The sequence below is a fragment of the Oratosquilla oratoria genome, chromosome 5, assembly GCF_046742065.1.
Source record: "Oratosquilla oratoria isolate Oo_2021 chromosome 5, ASM4674206v1, whole genome shotgun sequence".
NCBI lineage: Eukaryota > Metazoa > Arthropoda > Malacostraca > Stomatopoda > Squillidae > Oratosquilla > Oratosquilla oratoria.
In genome coordinates, this window is record NC_134781.1 from 9,102,450 (window position 1) to 9,130,367 (window position 27,918).

Genomic DNA, 27,918 nt, shown 5'->3' on the forward strand with positions numbered 1-27,918 from the left:
CTGCGCATGTTAGGTGCTTAAACCTACAGTTCTCACTTTTGTGTGGATATCCACAATGCTTACAACTTTCTTTTTTCTGACTATTGAAAAATTCAGAACTAACATCCACTTTCTTCACTTCAGTAGTTGGGAGCTTTTCCCCAACAAAAGCTTTTTCCAAATTTAAAATTTTCTCTAATGTGTCCGCGGAAGACATGGTTTGTAAATCCAAATTCTCAGCAACTAAGTTCGGGAAATACACTTCAGTATCGACAGCCATAAATAAATGATCTCTCACTCGTGCATCAAATAAAGTACCAAAACTACAATCCTTGGCTAGATTTTTCAAGTCAGCATACAAATCTCTTAAACTTTCATCAGATTTTTTCTTTCTCTTCTGAAATTTGATTAAACGCCGATGATAGCTCAGTTTAACCTGGTAATGTGATTCTAAAAGCTTTACTATCTCACTATAATTTCGAATATGAGGTAAATCAGGTGCACTTAGGGAGCCTAAGGTACTATAAGATTCACTTCCTAATGAAACTAATAAAGAATTTTTCTTCTTGTCGTCATCATTGATTCTATTATGTGCAAAATGAGCCTGCAACTTGCTTAGCCAAATCTCCCATCTTATTTTATTGGGGTCAAAACAGTCAATCTTACCTGAGGTATTCGCCATTGTACCTGAATTGTAGTGAATCTTGTTTAATCCTTGTGAAACAAATGACCAGTAGCCTGCTAAACCAAGGCTATCTGTAAATCGGTAGTACTGGCATGGGTGCACATGATAGCGGGATCGGCGAGAAAAATTATCTTCATCGCTGTACATCTTGTCTATCAGTGGGAAAGGCAGCTATTTCCGACTTTCAACATGATAATCGGTTCATCCACTAACAAATCCTCAGATCCTCGTCGCCACTGTTACTGTTGGGCTGTCGATGACTGAGAATAAAACTGGAACCAAGTTTGCTCCTTTATTGAGAGCTTGAAGCAAAACGTAAAACAAAGATATTGACGTCATAGTATAAGTACCTGAACAAAACAAAAGATGTCTACATAGGATCTAAACATATAAACAATACCAATAGATGCTATAGAGCATCTAAACATATTTCAGAGTATTAAACATATGAGAATCACATGGTATGTAAGGAACCTCCAGCACAAGTATATAATTCCTATACATCAACACAAAGTCTATTGCAAAGCAAGAACAAGGCAACAATACAATTAATCTCAATTTACCACAGTCTTTTTCCAAGTTTACTTTTTTTACCTCTTTACCAATTTTATAATCTCTCGATATTCTGTTTTTACTTTTTCCAAATTCCATTATACTGCATTTCTTGATATTGAATTTCACTTCCCACTTTTGAGTCCATTTCCAGATCTTGTCCAAGTCTTGTTGTAATGAGTTGCAATCCTCCTCCTTTCTTACTTTAGTATTTTGTGTTGTCTGCAAAGAAATTCATATAACACTCCACTCCTTCATCCATGTCATTTATGTATATGGCAAACATGATCAGGGCCAGTACTGATCCCTGTGGGACTCCACTTTTCATTTCTTCCCAATTTGAGAATTTATCTCTAATTACTACTTTCATTTTCCTCCCAGTCAGGAAGTCTTTCATCCATTCCAATAATTTTCCTCTGATGCCACCTATTGACTCTATTTTCCTTATTAGTTTCTTGTGTGGTACCTTATCAAATGCCTTTTGTAGGTCCAGAAAGGCACAGTCTGCCCAACCATCTCTCTCTTGTATTATATCTATTAATCTCGAGTAGAAGCAGATCAAGTTTGTTGTACCTGATCTTCACTGTCTGAATCCAAATTGATTTGGATTCAGTATATTTTTTCTTCCAAATATCTAACCCATCTATTTTTGATGACCTTTTCCACAAATTTTTGCTACTGTGCTTGTCAGGGAGACCAGTCTGTAATTTGATGGATCTTCCTTGTTTCCTCCCTTATAAATTGGTACAATATTTGCATTCTTCCAGTCCTGTGGCACCTTTTCTTCTTGAAGTGAGAATTTAATTATATTGTATATTTTATCTGTTAATTCTTCCATGCATTCTTTCCGTATCCAATTTGCAATTCCGTCTGGACCATGTGATTTTTTGACATCAAGGGTTTTGATATGGTCGCTGATTTCCTTCTGTGGCTGAATTGTCATGTTTGCTCTATGCACTTGGATTGTTGAAAAGGTGAAGAAAATACAAAATGGATAGAGATCAGTCATTCCATTGCTACTGATCTCTCTTTCAAAAGAACTGCAAGAGAGCTTGAGCTTAGTCCAAAGATAGTATCAGCCCTATGGGGGTGAATCTCCTGATGGAGATGAAGCCATTTATGTGTTTTGAAGATGGGTGGCATGGGGATATGCTTTACATAATCATCCTGCAGGACCACCTCATGTAGGTACCTGTTGTTAGTTTTACAAGGATATTACAAAACATAAATACAAGTTGCTTTGAAAGAAACAAAAATTGGAAAGGTCTCTAGACTTGATGGATGTCATGTGGTATGTCTGACAAAGGTGTAATAGTGATTGTAGACTGCCTGGTGAGATTGTTTAATGTGTGTTAAGGAAGGAAGTGTCCTGTTAGATGGAGGAGTGTATGTATAGTCCTGTTATGCAAGAGAAAGGGAGACAAATAAGAATTTAGTAGTTTTAGAGTGATAAGTGTGCAGTATGTGGTCAGTAAGTTGTATGGGCATGTTGAAATGATTATGTGGGAAATAGAGGGGGTGATTGGGAATGGGCAGCAAAAAGGTTAGCATGATGGTATTGTTTCTTTGGGAACTCCACTGTACCATCTTTTTATTCTCAGGGGTTTGGTTATCATTGGTTACTAAGCACTGTCTACCTGCTAAGAATTTGATAAACCCTTTCTTGTCATTGTTGTGAATATCAGTCTCTATGATCTTTTTTGATGTTATATGGCTAAGAAGATTACCAAATGGTTTGTTTCTGTTTATAGCTATTACATTAACATAAAACAGGCAGTAGTTTAGTGTCTCTTCAGAAATCAAAAGAGAGATCAAAGGACTATATCCAACAGACATTGATTCATAGGCTTCCAGTGGGAGAATGTTGAGGCACTACTTTCCTCTTTCTGTCTTATGCAGCATTCTGAACTACGTGTATATACATTCATGTTAAAGTAACCATCCTGTGCTGATGCATTTAATGAGAAATCAGTTGGAGCCAAGTATTAAAGTAAATTGTGATAAATTTCAGTACAATTATGAAGTGTCTATGGCCTTTATACGACCCTCTGGTTCAGCGTCAGTGAAGCTACTGTTCAACAACCCTGAGAGACATCTCTACCAGGCTACTGGAAATATTCTCATCAATGGGGTCACAGCTTACTGTGCAGCATCACTCAGGTGTGTCATGCTATGATGTACATCATGAATATTATGTGTCCTAGATCATAATTACCTTTTTTTCATGTAATATGAAGGTTAAATAAACACAGTGCCATGAACTTATGACTTACAGTCAGCCAGTCTTTTGCCCCTGGTCTCTTTTGCAAGAGACCCACGGCTCCCGTATCCAGCAACAGCCACTGGGAGGGCCCATATGTCACTCAGGGAAGAAATATTGCTGTTGTCCAGAGATTGTTTATGTGAGACATTGTAGAATGAGGTGCTCCCTGTCTTCTGTGTGGTAATGGCACCTAGGGTAGTTTAATTCTATGGCCAAGCCTACTCTATTGTTATTGTTTTAATGCTGGATGGCATCCTAGACACAAGCATGCTAGTGTTATTCTTACTTCTCTTGCGAGTGATTTATCTGTGAGGACTGTTGATGGAATATGAATTTGATGGTCTATCTTGTTTAGTAATCTAAGTGTGAATGTGTTTTTGTGTGGATACTTTGTGTAGTACAAGTGCAAGGTTGTTGTGTATGTTTGAGTAGTAACCTGTTTTCTTTTTATGTTCAGATTTTTTTTCCCATTCAGCCAATGGTGCTTGTGTGTTATATGAGATCAGGGCCCTCACATGGTGGTGGGTGGGGGGTCATATGCCTGTGGGTGGCACTTTTAGGGTGATGGCAATTCCTGCCAGGACTTGCGATCAGCAGTTTTGCATTATAGTTAACAAAATATGAAGTATTTTTCCATACTCTTTCTGCAATAGGGACATATTAGATACATATTTTAATATCTCTTGAATTATTTTGCAAGTCAATTGTTAAAATATCTACATAAAAGATTATTAAGCTTGGTTCAAAACATCTACATTTTCTTTTTTATTCCATGTTCAGTTGATTTGTGGTTTTGACAGAGGTGGGAAGTGGTGATGGAGGCGAGGGTCACTGAGAACTTTTCCCTGGGGTGGCACTTAGGCATGTAGGGGCTCTGAATGAGATGGGTGGGTGGTGTTTAGTGTTCTATCATAGAAGTGTGTACCTCTCATTTTCATGTATTTACCTAGTTGTATTATACGGGAAGGGAGCTATGGTCGTGGTGACCCGTCTTTGTATCTTTCAGCATCAAGTTTTTTCTTAAAATCTTGAATAGTATTTGCACACACTGTTTCTTTATCTAAATTATTCCATATATCCAGTACTCTGTGTGGGAAGTTATTCTTTTTCCGATCTCTTCTGTAGTTCTCCTTTTTTTTCATGACCTCTTGTTTTTCCATTGTCATTTTTTAGTAAATCTTTTCTGTCAAGGATTTCCATTCCTTTCATGATTCTGCTCTAGTGTTGGCAGTTCCAATTTCAATAATCTTTGTTCGTATGTTAATTTGGAAAGAGCTGGTGCCAACTTTGTTGTTGCTTTCTGTATTCTTTCCAGTTTCCGTATATTCTTTTTATTACTGGGTGTCCATAGTGTCGCTGCATATTCCAGCTTTGGTCTAATCAATGTGACTAATATTTTTTTAATCATTTCTTCATCCAAGTAGTCAAATGCCACTTTCATTGACCTCAATAGGTTGTAGGTTTTACAGACTATTTTGTTTATATGTTTATCCGGTGTCATTTCTTTGCTGATTATTACTCCAAGGTCCCTTTTGAAGTGCACTTTTTTATTTTTTCTTCACCAATTTTGTAATTTTTTTAAAAAAAATTTTTGCCTCTTCCAAACTCCATTATGCTACACTTCTTGATATTGAAGTTCACTTCCCACTTTTGATTCCATTTCCAGATTTTGTTCAGGTCTGATTGTAATGAGTCACAGTCCTCTTCTGTTGTTACTTTCTTTTAATATTTTTGCGTCATCTGCGAAGAAATTCATATGACATTCAACTTCTTCATCCATGTCATTTATGTATATGACAAACATGATTGGAGCCAGCACTGACCCTTGTGGAACACCACTTATCATTTCTTCCCATTTTGAGTATTTGTCTCTAATTACTACCCTCATTTTTCTCTCAGTCAGGAAATCTTCCATCCATTCTAATAATTTACCTGCAATGCCACCTATTGATTCTAATTTTCTTATTAATTTCTTGTGTGGTACTTTGTCAAATGCCTTTTGTAGGTCTAGATAGGCACAGTGTGCCCCTCCATCCCTCTCATCTATTATATCTATTATTCTCGAGTAGAAGCAGATTAGGTTTGTTGTACATGATCTTCCTTGTCTAAATCCAAATTGGCTTGGGTTTAGTATAGATTTTTCTTCCAGATTTTTAACCTATCTACTTTTGATCACTTTTTTACATATTTTAGCTACTGTGCTTGTTAGGGAGATCAATCTGTAGTTAGATGGATTTTCCTTGTTTCTTCCGTTATATATCAGTACAATTTTTGCATTTTTCCAGTCTTGTGGTACCTTTCCTTCTTTGAGTGAGCATTTGATATAGTGTGTATTTTATCTGTTAATTCCTCTTTGCATTCCTTCAGTATCCAATTTGCAATTCCATCCGGACCATGCGATTTTCTAACGTCAAGGTTTTTTATTTGGTCGCTGATTTCCTTCTTTGTTACAGTTATTTCCTTCACTGGGAGGGATTTCTGTCTCTCTATTCCCTCACAGTTAGGTGGGTTCTCAATTGTGAATACCAATTTGAAGTGGTAGCTCATAACTTCTGCCATTTCTTGCTCTTCTGTGTTTTCATGGCATCCTTGGCACAGCTTTTCTATTTCTTGTTTGTTTTTAGTTTACTGTTCACATGTCTATAAAATAGCTTCAGTTGTTCCTTGCAATTTTCTATTATTTCCTTTTCATAATTTCTCTTTTCTTCACTGCATATTTTTACATAATCATTTCTTAGTTTGATGTATGTTCTATGTGATGTTCTATGAGGACAATCTTAGTCTCTGTGTGCAGATGTCCTATTAGGGTGGTTTTGGTGCATCCTTCGTGCTTTATTCAGTATTTCTGAAGTGTTTGTGGTGGGGGAAAAGAATACTGCCACCAAGTATTTCCACTTGGATTGTAAGAGGCGAGAAGAAAGGAACAGGGATTGGGACTAGGCATCCTTCTCCTTGTAGCCCCACAGGGGATTTTCCTAAAAGAAAAAGCAAAGGCATAAGAGGGTCTGGGAGTTTTCCGACCAGCACCCTAAGGTTTGGGTGGAGTGGAGTGGAAGGAGGTTTCCTCAAGGATAATGTGGATGAAGGTGAAACTGGGAAAGGAGATGTGGGTTTTTGTAAGTGCATATGGGCTTGGCAGTGAGAAGAGCGTAGAAGAAAGGGAGGCTTTTTGGATAGATTTAAATGAGTGCATAGAGGATTTAGGGAGAAATATCAATGTAATAGTACTGGGAGACCTTAATGCTAGGGTAGGAAATGATCCAATTGATGGAGGGGTTGGGAAATGTGGAGTTCCAGGAAAGAATCATAGTGGAGAGTTGATGGTGGAAATGTGTCTAGAAAGAGAGTTGATGATAGCAAATACAGTGTTTTGGAAGAAAGTCAAGCATAAGTACACATGGGAGAGGGTGGTGGAGGGAAGGGTGGTAGATAGAGCGTTAATGGATTATGTAGTGGTAAATAGGATTATGATAGGAAGAGTTAAGGATATACATGTGCTAAGGGAAGAGGGTGGGGGAATATCAGATCATTTTTTGGTGGAAGGTAAGTTGAGAGTGGAGGATAGATGGAGGAAGAGGAAGGGGACAAAAGGTAGGGAAGTGCTTAGAGTGAACTCTTTAAATGAAAAGGAAAAGGAGAAGGAGTACAAGAAGAAGCTGAAGGAGGAGTGGGAGGGAGTGAAGGATAGAGTAGAGGTAGGTGTGGAGGAGGAATGGGGATGGTTCAAGGAGGGAGTCACAAAGTGTGCAAAGATGGTGTGTGGAACAAGGACAGGAGGAAATAAAAGAAAGGGTAGTGAATGGTGGGATGAGGAAACAAAGAAGGTTGTAGAAAAGAAGAAGCGAGCTTTCACAGATTGGTTACAAAATAGGACGAGGGAGTCATATGAGAGGTACAAAGAAAAGAAAAGAGAAGTAAAGCAAAAGGTAAAGGAGGGAAAGAGGCAGATGTGAAATGGGGTAAGAGTATGACAGAAAATTTTGAAAGTAATAAAAAGATGTTTTGGAAAGAAATTAAGAGAGGAAGAGGAGGCAAATCAAGTAGAGAAGAAAAAGTAAAAGGTGCAGATGGAGAGATGATAATGGAAGAGAAGGCAGTAAGGGGAAGATGGGCAGAATATTTTAGGGAGTTGCTAAATGTGAAGGAGGATAGGGAGGGAAAGATAGCTACAGTGGGAAGTGCTAAGAAAATGACTGTGATGAGTGAGGAAAATGGAGGAGAAATAAGGAAGGATGAGGTGAAGGCAGTTGTTAAGATGATGAAAGCAGGTAAGGCACCTGGTCTGGATGGATGCCATGCAGAATATCTAAAAAAAGGAGGTACAGTGATGGTGGACTGGCTGGTGAGGTTATTTAATTTTTGCTGGAGAGAGGGTAGAGTGCCGGAGGACTGGAGGAGTGCTTGTATAGTTCCACTTTACAAGGGAAAAGGGGACAAGTATGAATGTAGTAGTTTCAGAGGGATTAGCTTGTTAAGTGTAGTTGGGAAGGCTTATGGAAGGATCTTGATTGAGAGGATTAGGAGAGGAACAGAGGGAGTAATTGGTGAGGAACAGTGTGGATTTAGGACAGGTAGAGGTTGCATAGATCAGATTTTTGTGGTAAGACAGATATGTGAGAAAGCTATAGGAAAGGGGAAGGATGTTTTTTGGGCCATTTTGGACCTGGAAAAGGCTTATGACAGGGTAGACAGAAAGGCACTGTGGCAGGTTTTGAGGATATATGGGATAGGAGGAAAGCTTTTGGGAGCTGTCAAGAGTTTTTATGAGAGTAGTAGAGCTTGTGTCAAGATTAAAAATGGAGAGAGTGAGTGGTTCGAGGTAAAGATGGGACTTCATCGAGGATGCGTTATGTCGCCCTGGCTGTTCAACTTATACATGGATGGGGGTGGTGCGAGAGGTAAATGCAAGGGTAGTGGGAAAGGGACTGGAGATGGTTAAAGAAAATGGAGAAAAGTGGGAGATGAGCCAGCTGTTGTTTGTGGACGACACTGCGCTTGTGGCAGGATCAGAGGAAGGATTGAGGAAGTTGGTGACAGAGTTTGGGAGAGTGTGTGATAGAAGAAAGCTAAAGATAAATGTGGGTAAAAGTAAGGTGATGAGATGTACAAGGGGTGAAAGTGGCAGTAGACTGGAAGTGAGCATTAACCCCTTCCATACGGTGCCGCACACGTAGGCGTCATGGGGAGCGAGTGTATTCGCGAGGCTGCCATATCGGCATCTTGATTATATTTATTGTAGTCGCCCCTCCATAATGACATTCTTTCTAATTCTTTTGTAATCGCATTTTCTATGGTTATCAAAATTCACGGGTGAAGAGAGAACGATCGATATAAGCGGTGACTATATTTTATGATGCGAGTATTATTACGACACGTCGTACGGCTGGCATTGGCTGCTGCCACCGAGATCTAAGTCCATGACGCCTACGTGTGCGGCACCGTATGGAAGGGGTTAAGGGAGAGCGACTGGAGGAAGTGGATAGTTTTAGATACTTGGGTGCAAATGTGGCAGGAAAAGGTGGAATGAAGGTGGAGGTAGAATGTAGATTGAGAGAAGCGAGTAAATGCCTTGGTGGATTAAAAAGTGTAATGAGGAATAGACATTTAGGAATGGATGCTAAGAGGAGTGATGAAGGAGTGATTGTGCCAACAGCACTGTATGGGACAGAAACATGGAACATAAGAGAAGAAGAGAGAAGGAGTTTGAGATGAGGTGTCTGAGAAGTATGGTGGGGGTTACTAGGCTAGATAGAGTGAGAAATGAGGAGGTGAGGAGGAGAACAGGGGTGGAAAAGGAGCTGGGAGATAGGGTTGATGAAAGAATATTAGGATGGTTTGGACACATGTAAAGAATGAGTGAAGAAAGACTAGTAAAAGAGGTATGGAAGGCAGATGTGGAGGGAGTTAACATGAGGGGACGTCCTAGGATGAGGTGGATGGATGGGGTGAAGGGGGCTTTGGGGAAGAGGGGAATGTCTGTTGAGGAAGGACGGGAGAGGACAGAAGACAGGAGTGAATGGAGAATGGTTGTATATGGATGATGTTGTGATTGCATGAGGTGGAATGGGCGGGGGGGTGGGGGGTGAGGTAGTATGTGTGAGCAAAAGTTGACGCAGCCCAAAGGGATTTCTTCCCGTCCTCTCCTTTTATGCAAGGTGGGACGGAGAGGGGGGGGTCGCCGATTTAATGAAGCGGCCTTGCTGTGGATGTGCTGTGTCTTGCAACACTGCTTCTGACCCAGGGCAGTGGGCAGGGTGCAGCGATGACCCGTCATCCAGGAGGTGCTCAGATAAGAGGGAGGGTGGGAGGGGTGTGGAGTGTATTCAGGGATGAAATGGGTGGGAATGATTTTATGCCTTTCCCTTTTTGGCTACCTCCCTTATAAGGGGGAAAAAGCCTTGTTATATGTATGGATGTATGTATGTATGTACATGAGTTATCCCCAGATTCTGTGAACTGGTTTGATCATGTTTTCTGTGTTTATTATTACATAGAGGAAAAGAGAATGAGTAATACAGCAGTGACTTTATATTTTAAAATGTGAGTATTGTGATGCATTGTACATATGGCAGCCAATACTGCATGCTAGAATTTGACTCATACTGAAGTGGTGAATGGGCTGTGGAGAAGGGCAGTAAGAAGACAATCCTTTTCAAAATTTATCCTTTGAATATCATAAGTACAGATTATGAAGACTGTAAATTTAAGGGATTTCAAAGTGTCATGCTTGTAGTTTTACATATTTACTGTAGATGTAAATATCCATGGCTTTCCACTTTTTTAGATTGATGACTGATGTCACAGAACTAGATGTTGATGTACGAAGCTCTCTTATGGCTGAAGAGTATCATCTTCGATTCTGGCGTAGAGAGAATCGCCATAATGAGGAAACGTTGGAGTATGACTTTGGCGGAGCTGTGCGGCAGGCAGGGGATGCCCCAGATTGGGTGGTGTCCTACAGGTGGGTTCTACGGTATGTTATTTGTTCTCTATCTCATTAGAAGATTTCAGTTTATTTACAAACATAATAATTTCTATGTACTTAAATGTATTAGTAGATAAACTTCAATTATTTCAGCAATCTTTATCCAGACTATAGGAATGATGAGGATTCTGAAAATACATAGACAAATCTCCATTAGGAAAGGTAACAAAATAATGCAAACATAAGCATAAATATAAACATAAGTGTTCACCACTATCCTTATCCTCTACCTCCCCCAGTGTGTAGCAGTATTGATACCTTACAGTGAAGATGAGGTTAAAAGACTGCATCTGTATGGTAAATACATGAATTACAGAAAAGAGGCTATCAGGGGGATAGACTGCTCATAAGCCTCCAAAATAGTGATATATTCTAAACATATTACATCAAGTTGAATAATCCTTCACACAGGCTTGGACATGGTCCCACTGAAGAGACAGAGAGCAGGTGGTGAAGGGGCTTTGGGCAGAGCAACCATCAACTGAGGCTCTTGAATGTTGTCTGATAATATGTCCACATCAGGTAGCTAGGCTGTGTTAGGGGTTCCAGTTTGTGGGTCAATGGGGACAGATATGGCTGGTGAAAGTGGATCATGTTTGCTATCAGTTGTGTCTGGTGAACAAGTTCCTTGATTGGATGGTGTATCTGGTGCTACAGCTGGAGTAAATGTGCTAAGCTGTGGGCCTCCTGTACCTCTGAGAAGATATTGCAAAAGTATATAACAGTAGGGGTACACTGGAACATATTTCCATAGGTATACTGCTACTGTCCCTCCATTATGCTGTCCCCCAACCCCTTGTTGCTGTCCTGTACCATTTCTCTGAATTTCATTTCCTTGTTTCGCCTACCCTGTGGTGGGGGGAAAAGAATACTGCCACCAAGTATTTCCACTTGGACTGTAAGAGGCGAGAAAAATCAGGACGGGGATTGGAACCAGGCATCCTACTCCCTGTAGCCCCAAAGGGGACATTCCTAAAAAAAGTAAAGGCATAAGAGGGTCTAGGAGTTTTCCAACCAACACCCTAAGGTTTGGGTCTTTTAATGTGCATGGATATAGTACAGATGAGAGTAAAAGGGAATAGATAGGTAGTATGTTTGTGAAAAGAAAGATGGATGTGTTGGCTTTGAGTGAAACTAAGTTGAGAGGGAAGGGCGAGTGTGAGTTTGGGAATGTAATTGGGAGGTGTTCAGGAGTGAAGAGAGGGCGAGGGAGGGAGAGAAGGGGTGGCTATACTAGTAAGTGAAGAGATAGTTAAACGTTGACTGGAGTGGAAGGAGGTTTCTCAAGGATAATGTGGATGAAGGTGAAACTGGGGAAGGAGATGTGGGCTTTTGTAAGTGCATATGGGCCTGGTAGTGAGAAGAGTGTAGAAGAAAGGGAGGCTTTTTGGATATATTTAAATGAATGCATAGAGGGATTAGGGAGGAACATCAATATAGTAGTGTTGGGTGACCTTCATGCTAGGGTAGGAAATTAACCAATTGATGGAGTGGTTGGGAAATGTGGAGTTCCAGAAAGGAATCGTAGTGGAGAGTTGATGGTGGAGATGTGTCTAGAAAGAGAGTTGATGATAGTAAATACAGTGTTCCAGAAGAAAGTAAGGCATAAGTACACATGGGAGAGGGTGGTAGATGGAAGGGTGGTAGATAGAGCATTAATGGACTATGTAGTGGTAGATAGGAGTATAATAGGAAGAGTTAAGGATGTATATGTGCTAAGGGGAGAGGGTGGGGGAATATCAGATAATTTTTTGGTGGAAGGTAAGCTGAGAGTAGAGGATAGATGGAGAAGGAGGAAAAGAACAAAAGATAGGGAGGTGCTTAGAGTGAACTCTTTATATGAAAAGGAAAAGGAGAAGTACAAGAAGAAGCTGAAAGAGGAGTGGGAGGGAGTGAAGGATAGAGTAGAGCTAGGAGTGGAGGAGGAATGGGGATGGTTCAAGGAGGGAGTCACAAAGTGTGCAAAGGTGGTGTGTGGAACAAGAAGGACAGGAGGAAATAAAAGAAAGGGTAGTGAATGGTGGGATGAGGAAACAAAGAAGGTTGTAGAAGAGAAGAAGCGAGCTTTCACAGATTGGTTACAAAATAGGACAAGGGAGTCATATGAGAGGTACAAAGAAAAGAAAAGAGAAGTAAAGCACAAGGTAAAGGAGGCAAAGATTAGAGCAGATGTGAAATGGGGTAAGAGTATGACAGAAAATTTTGAAATAAAAAGATGTTTTGGAAAGAAATTAAGAGAGGAAGAGGAGGCAAATCAAGTAGAGAAGAAAAGGTAAAAGATGTAGATGGAGAGATAATAATGGAAGAGAAGGCAGTAAGGGGAAGATGGGCAGAGTATTTTAGGGAGTTGCTAAATGTGAAGGAGGATAGGGAGGGAAAGATAGCTGCAGTGGGAAGTGCTAAGAAAATGACTGTGATGAGTGAGGAAAATGGAGGAGAAATAAGGAAGGATGAAGTGAAGGCAATAGTTAAGATGATGAAAGCAGGTAAGGCACCTGATCTGGATGGATGCCGTGCAGAATGTTTAAAAAAAGGAGGTACAGTGATGGTGGACTGGCTGGTGAGGTTATTTAATGTTTGTTTAAGAGAAGGTAGAGTGCAGGAGGACTGGAGGAGTGCCTGTGTAGTTCCACTTTACAAGGGAAAAGGGGACAAGTGTGAGTGTAGTAGTTTCAGAGGGATTAGCTTGTTAAGTGTAGTTGGGAAGGCTTATGGAAGGATCTTGATTGAGAGGATTAAGAGAGGAACAGAGGGAGTGATCAGTGAGGAGCAGTGTGGATTTAGGACAGGTAGAGGTTGCATAGATCAGATTTTTGTGGTAAGACAGATATGTGAGAAAGCTATAGGAAAAGGTAAGGATGTTTTGTTGGCTTTTATGGACCTGGAAAAGGCTTATAACAGGGTAGACAGAAAGGCACTGTGGGAGGTTTTGCAGATATATGTGATAGGAAGAAAGCTTCTAGAAGCTGTCAAGAGTTTTTACGAGAGTAGTAGAGCTTGTGTCAGGATTAGAAATGGAGAGAGTGAGTGGCTCAAGGTAAAGGTGGGACTTCGTCAGGGATGTGTTATGTCACCCTGGCTGTTCAACTTATACATGGATGGGGTGGTACGAGAGGTAAATACAAAGGTGGTGGGTCAGGGATTGGAGATGTTTAAAGAAAATGGAGAAAAGTGGGAGGTGAGCCAGCTGTTGTTTGCAGACGACACTGCACTTGTAGCAGGATCAGAGGAGGGATTGAGGAAGTTGGTGACAGAGTTTGGGAGAGTGTGTGATAGAAGAAAGTTGAAGATAAATGTGGGTAAAAGTAAGGTGATGAGATGTACAAGGGGTGAAAGTGACAACAGGCTGGAAGTGAGCAATAAGGGAGAGCGACTGGAGGAAGTGGATAGTTTTAGATACTTGGGTGCGAATGTGGCAGGAAAGGATGGAGTGGAGGTGGAGGTAGAATGTAGATTGAGAGAAGCAAGTAAATGCCTTGGTGGATTAAAGAGTGTAATGAGGAATAGACATTTGGGAATGGATGCTAAGAGGAGACTGTATGAAGGAGTGATTGTGCCAACAGCACTGTATGGGGCAGAAACATGGAACATAAGAGAGGAAGAGAGAAGGAGTTTGAATGTGTTTGAGATGAGGTGTCTGAGAAGTATGATAGGGGTTACTAGGCTGGATAAAGTGAGGAATGAGGAGGTGAGGAGGAGAACAGGGGTGGTAAGGGAGTTGGGAGATAGGGTGGATGAACTTGAAAAAGCTGTAACAAGCGAAACGTCATACCAATAAAGGTTTCGATCTCACACAGTGTTGATTCTAACAGTATTAGGATGGTTTGGACACATGGAAAGAATGAGTGAAGAAAGACTAGTAAAAGAGGTATAGAAGGCAGATGTGGAGGGAGTGAACATGAGGGGGCGACCTAGGATGAGATGGATGGATGGGGTGAAAGGGGCTTTGGGGAAGAGGGGAATGTCTGTTGAGGAAAGACAGGAGAGGACAGAATGGAGAATGGTTGTATATGGATGATGTTGTGATGCATGAGGTGGAATGGGTGGGGAGATGGGGGGTGAGGTAGTACAGTATGTGTTAGAAAAATTGGACGCAGCCCTAAGCATTTTTTCCCCGTCTTCTCCTTTTCTGCATGAGGGGACGGAGAGGAGGGGTTGCCAATTTAATGAAGCAGCCTTGCTGTGGATGTGCTGTGTCTTACGACACTGCCTCTGCCCCAGGGCAGTGGACAAGATGCAGGGATGACCCATCATCCAGGAGGTGCTAAGATAAGAGGGAGGGTGAAGGGGAGTGGAGTGTATTAGGGATGGAGTGGGTGGGAATGGTTTTTATGCCTTTTTCTTTTTGGCTATCTCCCTTGTAAGGAGGAAAAAGCCTTTGGTATATGTATGTATGTATTTGTGATTCTGCAGAGTAACCCTCCCAGAACCATCAACACGGATAACATACTGTACTGATCAAACTTACATACCACTATGACATAACCAGTTCTGTCCCATTGACAATGATTAGGTCCAGTCTGGTTCTGAATTCGAATGTAGTCCCCAACTTTGAGTGGTAAATGTTTAGTGTGTTTGGAGAGTCACTCAGATATATTCATGTATTTATCTAGTTGTGTTTTACGGGATGAGAGCTATGCTCGTAGTGACCCATTTTCATATCTCTCCGCATCCAGTTTATTCTTAAAATCGTGTATAGTTTTGGCATTCACTGTTTCTCCATTCAGTTTGTTCCAGACATCAATCATTCTATGTGGGAAGCTATTCTTTTTCAGGTCTCTTCTATAAGTGTCCTTCTTTAGTTTCTTTTCGTGTCCTCTTGTTTATCTTCTGTCCCACTTTAATAAGTCATCTCTATCGAGGATTTCCATCCCTTTCATAATTCTGTAAATGGTCAATAAATCACCTCTTTTTCTTCTCTGTTCCAGTGTGACAGATCCTTTGTGCTCACTCTTGTAAGGAAAGAGTATCCTGCCAAGTAGGGTGAGGCTTGTAGTGACCAGGCAGAATTGGAATGAAGTCTTTGATAGGTCTGCCAAAACACATTCTGCATAAGATAGCTTTGTATCCTTGTCAGGGGTGTTCCGATACTGGAGTATTGCACGCTAGAAGACATCTGTGTTAAGTTCTCCGTTAGGACGTGTGGTGTTTGTGATCATAAACATCACAGTTTCAACGCTGACTTTAGCATGGCAATTACTGTTAGGGAAAGCCACCAATGAGATATGATGATGAACTCCCCAGTCTGTGAGAAACCTTTGAGTGGTAGCAGATGTGAACTCAGTCCACTATCACAAGACAGTTCATCAGGGATATCAAATGTGACAAAGCAGCAACATAGATTAACTACAAGTCTGTCTGAACCTGTGTTAGCTCTCTCAACAGTAGGCCAGTTGGAGTACCAGTCTACAATGATCACTTGTTTAGATTCTTCAAATAACTCATTCAGGTGTTCATTCCAGTGAAATGGTCTGCCTGCTTTGAGAAGTTCACAGAAAGGATACATTTTCTCAGCCATGCTTAATGCATATGATACTTGATTCAGGAGGCCATACCAAGATTGAAGGTCTGTGTGATTCTCTGGGGTCGGGAATGCTAGGAAGGACATGAGGTTTTTTCTTACATGAATGAACATTGTTCAGTGTTATCTCAAATCCAATGAATTCCACCTTATCTTGCCCGAAGATGAATTTGTCAAGGTTGAGTATGATACTATGTCTGCCACAGATGTCCAACTATTCACAGGCCTGGAAAAAACTCTGTCAAGGTAGGTGCCCATAGGATTGTATCATTGATACACTTAGTTTTGTTGGGAACTGCAGAAACAATCTTGTTGAATTGTTGGGAATAACCATCACCTGATGCAATATACCCTTGTGGTGCAGTGCAGTACTGCTATCGGCCCCATGGTGTAATGAAAGTAGTGAGGAGACGGTCTTCTTTCTTCAGTGGAATACTGTGGCAGCCATTCCATGCATCACAGACAGTTTTCTTCAATTCATGAGGTATAGCATGTGCTTGATGAAATGGTGATTGGGTATGTAGGGTTTCTCTGGTTGCATGAGCATTCATTGATTGAAAATCAACAGTGCGGCAGGGTTGTCCATTCTTCTTTGGGCATACAACCAGTCCGTGACACCATGTAACTGGTTCTCCAACATGGACTGGTTCAATTACACCCAATCTTATGTCTATCAAGACCAGCTTTCACTTCATCTTGCCAATGGAGAGGATCCAGTATTGGAGTATGGTATGCTACAGGCTTTACATGGGATCAACCATCAGGCTTAAGGGTGTGCAGTCCATCTGAGGAAGTAGCTGAAGCTCGTAAATGTTGAATGTGCTGGAATTATAGAAATCAAGGAGGTACCACTCAAGAATATCTCTGTTATCTTTTATAGCTTCACATGGTAGCTTCTTTGGGACAGGTGGTGGCATCTGGCACTTTGGGCAGCCACATTCTACTAGGGTATTAATCATGTGTGGTTGTATGTAATGTTGTAGTTGAATCATGGGTGTCTTCCAATCTTTGAGCCTCACCAATAGTTGGAAATTTATCAGAGATAATACCAAGTGCAATAAATGTTTCTCTGCTTAGAAAAATCTTGTCAGAGCTATCAGTAACATATGCTATCTAATGGGATTCTCTGGTATTTCCTGATTGATCTTTTCCAGAGAAACAGGCAGTGATTGCACCATGAGTCTTGATACTGACCTCTTCCCTGCTTCTTTGGCTTTTATGAATTGAAACACCTCTTCCAGTATCATGTCCTGTTTTGGATTTCCAAGCAGGTCGAGCTGGATCTCAGGATCTTGCAGGCCACATGACAAAGCATCCTTGAGAATCTCTTCTACAGTTAACACGGACTGTTTTTCAAACTTTTCAAGTACCCGTATGCATAACAGTCTGCATCTTTGGGACCCATGTGATATTTTGTTCACAAAAGTTGTGCAGGAAAAAGTGACTAACTGGCAACCTTCAGCCATCCATCCACACAATAGCCATGTGAGACAAAGTCGGTCAGTGTGTGAGTCCTTCAGTGGAAGGTAGGAGATAGTGATGGCCCTTCATCCATGAGGAGCTACAATGAGAGGGAGGAAAGGGTGGTGCATGGGAGTGGAATGGGTGGGAATGGATACATGCTTTTTGACTTGGCTCCCTCCCTTATAAGGGGAGAAAAGCCCATGGTATATACATATATAGAAAGTAAGAGTAAAAGAAGGATGAACAGTTAGGTAAAATGGAGAGGAAGGTGGAGTGTTTAAAGTGAGCAAATTGAATGAAAAGAAAAAAGAGAAAGAATACCAGTTGAATCTGAGAAAAATATGTAAGATAGTGAAGAATAAAAGAGAAGCAGGAGTAGAGAAAAAATGGGCATGTTTCAAGGAAGAAATGCTAGTGTACAAAGATGGTATGGAGATGAGAAAGATGGGAGGAAACATTATGATAGGCAATGAACGATGGGATGAAGAAGTGAAGGCAGCAATGGAAGAAAAAGAAACAAGTATATGAAGATTGGTGTCAAAGTAGAACTATGGAAACATATGAGAGGTACAGAAGAAAAAGAGTAGAAGCAAAATTCAAAGTGAGGAAGATAAAGAGGAAAGCAGATATTAGGTGGGTGGAGACGTTTGATAATGAATTTTGAAAGGAAGGCAGTAAAAAGAATGAGGTGAGTCATGTAAAGAGGAAAAAGAAATGGTTTAAACATAGAGATGCTAATAGAAGTGAAAGTGGTAAGGGAAGGATGGGTAGAGTATTTCAGGAGTTTGTTAAATGTAGAGGAGGATAGGAGGGATATTCACCCATCTTCAACATTTTTGCATGAAGGGATGAAAAAGGGGGGTCACCAATTAAATGAAGTGACCTTGTTGTAGATGTGGTCTGTCTTGCTGCATTACTTCTGACCCAGGGCGATGGGTAAGATGCAGGGATGACCCATTATCCATGAGGAGCCAAGATGATGGAGAGGAAGGGATGGTGGGTGGGGATGAAATGAGTGGGAGTGGAATTATCCCTTTTAACTTTGGCTACCTCCCTGGTAAGGGGAGTGAGCCCTTGGTATATGTATTTATGTAGAGGAGGACAGAGAGTGTTTGACTGTGGCAGTGGGAGATACCAGGAAAATGTGATGGGAGAGGAGAATAATAAGGCTGTAGGAAAGGGAGAGATACAAAAAGCATTGGAGGAGATAAAAAACTAGTGAGGCATCTGGGTTAGGTGGTTGTCATATGTAGTGTCTGGTGAAGGGAGGAGCAGTTGTAGTGGATTTGCTTTTGAGATTGTTTAACCCATACAATGTCAGCCCAATGCATAGCTCAGATACATGCTGGTGTCAGCTGATTTTCGATTTTTTTTTTTTTTACATAATTTTTCTTAACATAAAATGAAGGTATAGCATGAAAAATGTACTCACAGTTGAATATATCATGCATCCATGACCAGTGTCAGCATGAGATCAGGGAGACATATAGGCCTATGGTAAGTGAGTTGACAGGGTAAGGTGGCAAATTTAGCAAATTCTTTCCCTCTCATTTATGTTTTCCACACATATTATGAAAGTTATAGGCCATACATATGATTATTATGCATGTATATACCATCTTACTGGATTTATATACTTCGTGAATGTCATGTAACTAAAGGAAATAGTTGATGAGAGAAACAGTGTGAACCACTTTGGTATAATGATGCCTACATAGGCATCATGAGGCATGAGTGGATACATGAGGATGCCGGTGTTGGTTACCCACGGATTCTGTGAATTGGTTTGATCACATTTTCTGTTTATCATTACTGTGTTTACTATAACTGTATTTATTATTTCTGTGTTTATTATGTCAATGTAGTGATATTGGGAGACCTTAATGCTAGGGTAGGAAAGAAACCAATAGACAGAGTGGTCGGGAAGTGTGGAGTTCCAGGAAAAGATCGTAGTGGAGAGTTGATGGTGGAGATGTGACTAGAAAGAGAATTGATGATAGCAAATACAGTGTTTAGGAAGAAAGTCAAGCATAAGTACACATAGGAGAGGGTAGTGGATGGAAAGGTGGTAGATATAGTATTAATGGACTATATAGTGGTAACTAGAAGAATAATAGGAAGAGTTAAGAATGTACATGTTCTAAGGGGGGTGAGAGTAGGGGAATATCAGTTAATTTTTTGGTAGAAGGTAAGCTGAGAGTGGAGGATAGATGGAGAAAGAGGAAAAGGACAGAAGATAGGGAGATGCTTAAGGTAAATTGCTTAAATAAGAAAGAAAAAGAGTACAAGAAGATGTGAGGGGAGTGGGGGGGGGAGTGAAGGATAGAGTGAACTAGGAGTGGAGGAGGAATGAGGATCGTTCAAGAAGGGAGTCATGAGGTATGCAAAAATGGTGTGTGGCACAAGGAGGATGGGAGGAAATAGAAGGAAGGTTAGTGAGTGGTGGGATGAGGAAGCAAAGAAGGTTGTAGAAAAGAAGTGAGCATTCACAGATTGGTTGCAAAATAGGACAAAAGGGTAATGGGTCGGGGACTAGAGAAGTGGGAAATAAGCCAATTGTTGTTTGCTGACAACACTGTGCTTGTAGCAGGATCACAGGATGGATTGAGGAAGTTAGTGATGGAGTTTAGGAAGGTGTGCGAAAGAAGGAAGCTGAAGATAAATGTGGGAAAAAGTAAGGTGATGAGATATACAAGGGAAGAAAGTGGCAGCAGACTGGAAGGGAATATTAAGGGAGATAGACTGGAGGAAGTGGATAGATATCTTTAGATACTTGGGTGTGAATGTGGCAGGAAAGGGAGGAGTGGAGGTGGAGTTAGAATGTAAATTGAGAGAAGCAAGTAAATGCCTTGGATTAAAAAGTGTAATGAGAAATAGACATTTGGGAACGGATGCTAAGAGGAGGTTGTATGAAAGAGTGATTGTGCCAACAGCAATGTATGGGGCAGAAACATGAAACATAAAAGAGAAAGAGAGGAGTTTGAATGTGTTTGAGATGAGGTGCCTGAGAAGTATGATAGGGTTACTAGGTTGGATAGAGTGAGAAACGAGGTGAGGAAAAGAAGGGGGGTGGAAAGGGAGTTGGGAAATAGGGTTGATGAAAGAGTATTGGGATGGTTTGGACACATGAAAATAATAAGTGAAGAAAGATAAGTAAAAGAGGTGTGGAAGGCAGAGGTAGAAGAAGTGAACATGAGGGGGTCACCAAGAATGAGATGGATGAGGTAAAAGGGGCATTGGGAAAGAGGGGAATGTCTGTTGAGGAAGGACGGGAAAAGACAGAAGATAGGGGTGAATGGAGAATGATTTTGTATGGATGATGCTGTGATGCATGGAAGGGAGTGGGTGTGGGGTGGGGGAGAGGAAAGTATTTGTGAAAAAATAATTTGACGCATCCCAAAGGGATATCTCCCTGTTTTCTCTTTTTCTGCATGAGGGGATGGAGAGGGGTGTCACTGATTTAATGAAGTGACCTTGATGTGGATGTGCTGTGTCTTACAACATTGCTTCTGACCCAGAGCAGTGGGCGAGATACAGAGATGACCCATCATCCAGGAGCAAAAATAAAAGGGAGGGAGAGGGGTGAATGGGAATGGAGTATGTGGGGATGGAATGATGGGAGTGGATTATGTACCTATGTTTTTTGGCTACCATCTTTGTTAGGGGAAAGAGCCTTTTGTATATGTATGTATTTTTACTCAGAGTAAAAGAGAATGAGTAATACAGCAGTGACTTTATGTTTTATAATGCAAATAGTGTGATGAATCGTACATATGGCAGCTGATGATGTGCACAATAATTTGACTTGTACTGAAGTGGTTAAAACCATCAACATTTTGCCAAAACATGAAAACAATGCATTGCCAGTTCTCCCCCAGCACTCTGCAGTGTTACAATGTTACAAAAGGGTGTAGAGGGGAGCTCATAAGTCAACCCATGACAGCAAAAATATGTAGTGTGCAGTGGGACATTTATAACTCATAAAAATTCTATATAACTGAGTTTGCAAAGGCTCCAACCACTGCATACAATTGCCACGTGTTGTGGAGATGTATGGAAACCACGCAGCTCACCCAAACCAGTTTGTGAGAAAGCAGCTGCCATAGCAGCTGTCATGGCATTGAATTAATGCCATTGGCACTCAAGCTGATTTAATTACCTAGTTGTATTGTATGGGAAGAGTTATGATTGTAGTAACAAGAATGTTGTGACATTAAATTATTGCTGTTGATGCTGTATAGGTTAATATGTGCCATAGGGAGGGAAGTCTGTCAGTGAACTGGAAGATTGCATATATAAACTTCACTAAATAAAGGAGAAAGGGGACTAATATGAATGTAATAGCTATAGAGGGATTAGTCTGTTAAATAAAGTTGATAAGACATATGGGAGGTTGTTAACCGAGAGGATTAGGAGGGTAGAGGGAGTAATTGAGGAAGAACAGTGTGAGTGTAGGAAAGGAAGAGAGTGCATAGACCAAAGTTCATAATAAAACAGGTATGTGAGAAGTTTTTAGCAAATTGTAAGAATGTTTTTTGGGCTTTTATGGATTTGGAGCAGCCATAAGACAGGGTTGAAAGAGAGACATTATGGTTTGTATAGATAGGGGAATATCTGTTGAGAGGTGTTAAAGATTTTATATTAGTAGAGCTTGTGTGATGATATGAAGTGAAGAGAGTGAATGGTTTGAAGTGAAGGGGAAGTTGTACCAGGGTTGTGTAAGGTTACCATGGTTGTTAACCTCTTCAATACAAATCAAATTCTCACGCACAGCATCTGATGCTTGATGTACGATGATGCATTGCAATACTCCCATTATAGAATATAAAGTCACTGCTGATTTACTCAGCCTCTTTTACTCTGAGTAATGATAAACACAGAAAACATGATCAAGCCAGTTCACATAATTCTGGGGTTACTCAGCTACAGGATGTGCTGTGTCTTGCGACACTGCTTCTGACCCAGGGCAGTGGACAAGGTGCAGGGATGACCCGTCATCCAGGAGGTGCTAAGATAAGATGGAGGGTGGAGGGGTGTGGAGTGTATTCAGGGATGGAATGGGTGGGAATGATTTTATTCCTTTTCCTTTTTGGCTACCTCCCTTGTAAGGGGGGAAAAGCCTTGGTATATGTATGTATGTACTCAGCTACAACTATGACACCAGACAAATATATCAGTAAAATAGTTGGAGAAACCTTCAACCTATTGAGGTCAATGAAAGTGGCATTTGACTACTAGGATGAGGAAATGATTAAAAAATATTTGTTACACTAATAAGACCAAAACTGGAGTACGTAGCAACACTATGGACACCCAGTACTAAAAAGAATATAAAGAAATTAGAAAGAATACAAAGAGCAACAACAAAGTTGGCACCAACCCTCTCCAAATTAACATATGATCAAAGATTGTCCAAATTGGAACTACCAATTCTGGAACAAAGAAGAGAAAGAGGAAATCTGCTAACTATAGAATCATGAAAGGAATGGAAATCCTATATAGGGACAATTTATTAAAATGGGACAATGGAAAACCAGTAGGACAAAAATGAAACTCAAAAAGGATAACTATAGAAGAGATCTGAAAAAAATAGCTTCCCACATAGTGCTGGATACCTGGAATAAATTAGAGAAGGAAACAGCGTCTGCAAACACTATTCAAGATTTTAAGAAAAAAAACTTGATCCTGAAAGATACAAAGAAGGGTCACCATGAGCACAACTCCCTTCCCATATAATACAAACAGGTAAACCTAGGTAAATACATGACCTGTGACTCATTGGTTAGAGTTCCTGGCCGCCACTACAGTGGTCTGGGTTTGAATCCCACTCAGGGCTGAAATAATTTCAGTATTGCTGTGCTGTGAGTCATTACTCCAGCTCTCATGGGTGGGGAGTTGGGGGTGTGTGTGGATGTAAGGTCACAGCATTACCCATAGATCTGTTATATATGAGCTCTGAGCTCTCTTCCAGGAGGGAAATACCTGCCAATCATGAGTCCAACATGTGATCCAAGACCATGGTAAATCACACATTGTCTGAGTGTGAACTGAGTTGTGCAGGATAGCCAGCTTACCATTCTCTAAAGCAGAGGTCAGCAATGCTCATTGCTGCATATGCCACGCTAAAGTTCATTACATTTGTAGTTTGTTTAGATGGAAAAAAGCATTTGGTATCTAGAATTTAGTTTAATGAGGCTCAGCTTATTGAGGCTTTACTGTGATACTAAAACCACAGTTATAACCATCTATGCTTGGTTTACATTCCTCTGAGTTTAATAACAATGTACTAATGTCTTTCAGGACAATTCTACAAACTCAAAAAGGCTATGGGGGTAAATCTCTGGTTATACGAGGTCGTGATGAGCTTGAAATTCAGAGGAAGGGTAAGCCTGCAGAGCGCTCCTCTTTCTGGCAGGTTCATGCTGAAAAATCAATAGAAATGGTAAGAGGTCTTCTTTTCAAGATCCTTTATCAGTAACCTATCTTAAAATCATGTTCTGTTAAAGGAAAAATCTTTATCTGTGTGTATTATAACTGTACAAATTACTTTTTTTCATAGTCAGCATTTGAAAAAATTATGGTTTTTGTAGAAGAGTTTTGATCCTATTGGAATTATAATTCCATAACAGAAATTATCATGTCATTTTCCAAAACAAAATAAGTATTGAAAACCTTTATATCCTGGATGGAAACTATTTATTTTTTATTAATGATATATGTTGCTTAATGTATTGGGTTCTGCAATTTTCTTTTTATTTTGATTATTTAAAACTAGCATTTCAGTAAATCAAAAGTGTACAATTTAATTAATGGATCATGTGATGTAAGCATAAATCTTAAGAGTTTTCATTTAGTTATTGCAATTATACTAATAAGATTTCTTTCAGCCTAACACTATGCTAATTTTTCTCTTTTTACTAGATCACCATTGAGCTCACATTTCCAGACCTTCTTCCTAATCATCGCCTCACAGCCAAATTAAAGAACCAGCTTGACATCATCTTTGATATAGAATTTTACACACCATCCTCAAAGCACAAATTTGAGGGAAGGATTGATGTTGGTAAGGCAGTTTAATCATGATATATAATTTTCATACAGGTATAATTTGTTAGCAACTTTGTAACTTTGTAGCAGATAAGGGAGCATAGACATATTTCTTGTACTGTACTAAACTGTCCCTCAGTTCAAATTGATATGTATAACCCAGCAATGTCAGGCAACATCATGGGTATGATAATATATAGGGAGCACAACTGATGCTATCACTGATTCAGTAGAGGTGACTATGGTGGATTCAGTAAACATGCCTGCCCAGACAGTGGGAAGTCCTGGATTTGATTCCTGGGTAGTACCAGTTTCTTAGTGATGCTCCCTAACAAACATAGTGCAGTGAATAGGATCCCAAAGCATTGCATATTCTTGGATTGGCAGAGGCCCATAGAATGGAGATGTGTGACTAGTTGCTAGAGGTAACTGAGTTGTAATTGGTAAGCAGGCCTGCCTGGACAGTGGGAGGTACCAGTTTCAATTGCCAGGCAGCACCAGCTTTTCAGTGATGCTCCCTACCAAACACACTCTGATTACTCTCCTAATTAGTGTTCACATTGCCTTCCCATCTAGGCTATCTCCCATCTGTTGTAGAAGATTATATTCAATTCTGCCTTTTACAGTGACCTTGCACTTTAGTCTCTTATGAATTACTCTGTCAAAGGCTTTCTGTTGGCCCAAGTATACACAAACCATATTTCCCCTTTGGAAAGTTTCTATAATTGTCATGTTAGATAAACAGATTTTCCATGGATAATCTTTCCGTTCTGAAATCAGATTTATTTTCTGATATATTTTATTCCAAATGTTTTACATTTTTCTCTCACTATTTGTTACGCCGATAATGGTAATGGTCTTTACTTGAATATATGTCTTCCTTCCATATATGGATTATTAAACTATGTGAACAAATTTCCCACATACTTGTGCATTTTTATATAATGTTTCTAATTGGGTAGCCTAGTTCTTCAGCACACACCCATGTGGACCAAAAAGAGAGGTAGATCAGAACTATTTTCCTCACCTCCCAAAAGGAACATTAGTACTTAATTAAGCCATTAAACAGCAGTCAAGCTAAGAGAATCATGTAAACTAAAACCACAGTATTATAATTCAAATTTTTGCAGGAGGAAGAGGACCATTCCAACATATGGAAGGTGGATCTCTGCATTATACCCTTGAGAAAGGGAATGAAAGAAATCATCTCACCAAAGTTCAAGTTGAGGGTTTATGGAAAGATCCAACCCACATTTTCTTCAAATTTTTATTCCAGAAATTCCACCAGGTGTCTAGTTCTCATTCTTTATTTAATTCTTGCAAATAAAGTTAACATCAAGGTTTTAGATTGAATGTAATGAGTCTGTCAGTAGGGCAAACTTTGGAAATTATGATACGTGTTTTAATCAGACTTTGAAATTAAAACTTAATGATGTATTTGACAGAATGAACAATGGTAACACTCTCATGAATCATCTTTATAGTTATCACTAGTGGGCCCAATTTTGGGAACCTGCATGGTGGTCCTGTGAGACAAATGTTGGAAAGAATCATCTGCCTATCATTCATCTTCATGTCGTATCAACAATCTCACCATTTTCTGGAGGTGCAGGCCCAAGTGGCTGGTACTCACTCCTCAGACCAGGCTGGAGGTTTCTCTTTCAACTTAAGTATTTTCATTTACTTTTTCACATAAAGAGGACAGACAACTGATGACTGATACTTCTGCATCACTTCTTCCATTCTGTCAGGATTGACATTGAGATGTTGCCAATGCTTGTTCATTTCCTCACAGCATAATGATCCTCCTGATTGAAAAAAAAAAGTAAAATCAGAAACCTGAAAAGGCTTTTTTGACAAAGATAATGACAAAAGTATGGCAAAGTATCTTTTGACTACTATGTAGGTGTGTTTGCATACCTGTATATCCCAAGATCTTTCCCTCCTCCAGCATAGGGAAATTATGTGAACCTGTCTACTAAATTGATATGATAAGTTTTGCTGCTTGTTTCTTTAATAGGAAACCTATGACCCCACAGTAGCTAGCATTAGTCCTTGGCCCTCCTCATTCATGATCTTTGGGAATAAATTATGACTGTTATCTGGCTGTTGTAGTTTTTACAGTATCTTATTGTATATACCTATTTGTAATATACTGGAAAGAGTTAAACTTAAAGGGTCCTGTCTTATTCTATACAGCTATTATTAGTGTGGGTCTGTTTCTCACCAGCCAATAGGGAGTTGAGGATGAGGAAGAGTGCAACAGTTGACAGTTGTCAAGTCTTCTTATGTGAAAAAAGGAGAAGAGAAATAGCTGAAGCTGATACAATAATATCTTGGGCTCAATCAAGAGATCAATTGCCAGCACTTCAGATTTGTTTTGAAGGCAGGTGGCAGGTAGATGATGTCTGCCTGTTAAGGTATTGATAGGTTTTGAAGATAGGAAACATGAAGATGATTATCCTCACCATCCATCTCACAGGACAGCCATTTCTAGGCTCCTATTTACATTACTTTTTATTGTGTTACATCATGAAAAAAATTCTCATGTAAACTGGAGCCATTTCTTGCAAGAGAGATCTGGGTCAGCAGATTAATTTATTGATATAAAGGCTAAACTGAAGTTCTATTGGTCTAACCAACATATTGACAGCTCTAACCCCTACATTAGCACTATATTTGTGTGTTCTGTACATAGCATAAAACACATGGAAAGAATAAATGAAGAAAGAGTAGTAAAAGAGGTGTGGAAGACAGAGGTAGAAGGAGTGAACATGAGGGGATGACCAAGGATGAGATGGATGGAATAAAAGAGGCATTAGGAAAGAGGGGAATGACTGTTGAGGAAGGAAGGGAGAAGACAGAAGATAGGGATGAGTGGAGAATGATTGTGTATGGATGATGCTGTGATGCATGGAAGAAAGTGGGTGGGGGATGGGGGGCATGAGGAAGAATTTGTGAATGATATTTTGACATAGCTTGAAGGGATTTCTCCTGTCTTCTCTTTTTCTGCATGAGGGGATGGAGAGGGGGGTCACTGATTAAATGAAGCGGCCTTGTTGTGGATGTGATGTCTTGCTACATTGCTTCTGACCCAGGGCAGTGGGCAAGATGCAGGGATGACCTGTCATCCAGGAGGAGCTAAGATATAAGGGAGGGAGGGGATGAATGGGAGTGGAGTATGTAGGGATGGAATGGGTGGGAGTGGATTTTGTACCTTTGTTTTTTGGCTACTTCCCTTGTAAGGGGGAAAAAGCAGTTGGTATATGTATGTATGTTTGTATGGGGTACAATGTTTAGAATAATAGGATGGGGATAGGGATAAGACTCTGGAAGTTTATAGAAAGACCTCTGCAACAGCATACCACACAGCTGATCCCTACATATACAATATCTAACAAATACTCTGAGAAATGCCACAC

At 40.2% G+C, this 27,918-nt stretch overlaps 1 protein-coding gene across 3 annotated transcripts in view; it reads left to right on the forward strand.

Moving 5' to 3' along the window:
• Positions 1 to 3,152: 3,152 nt before the first annotated feature.
• Positions 3,153 to 27,918, forward strand: part of LOC143025361 (uncharacterized) — a 131,917-nt gene continuing 107,151 nt past the window's right edge. The window contains exons 1-5 of one of the 3 annotated variants that reach the window (XM_076184901.1): positions 3,153 to 3,376; positions 10,264 to 10,452; positions 23,750 to 23,891; positions 24,371 to 24,512; positions 25,627 to 25,784. In XM_076184901.1, the coding sequence (XP_076041016.1) occupies positions 3,168 to 3,376; positions 10,264 to 10,452; positions 23,750 to 23,891; positions 24,371 to 24,512; positions 25,627 to 25,784 (840 nt within the window). In that variant the 5' untranslated portion in view covers positions 3,153 to 3,167. Of the gene's footprint in view, positions 3,377 to 10,263; positions 10,453 to 16,076; positions 16,232 to 23,749; positions 23,892 to 24,370; positions 24,513 to 25,626; positions 25,785 to 27,918 lie in introns of those variants that run through there. The other 2 variants (XM_076184902.1, XM_076184903.1) reach the window with 2 other exon arrangements.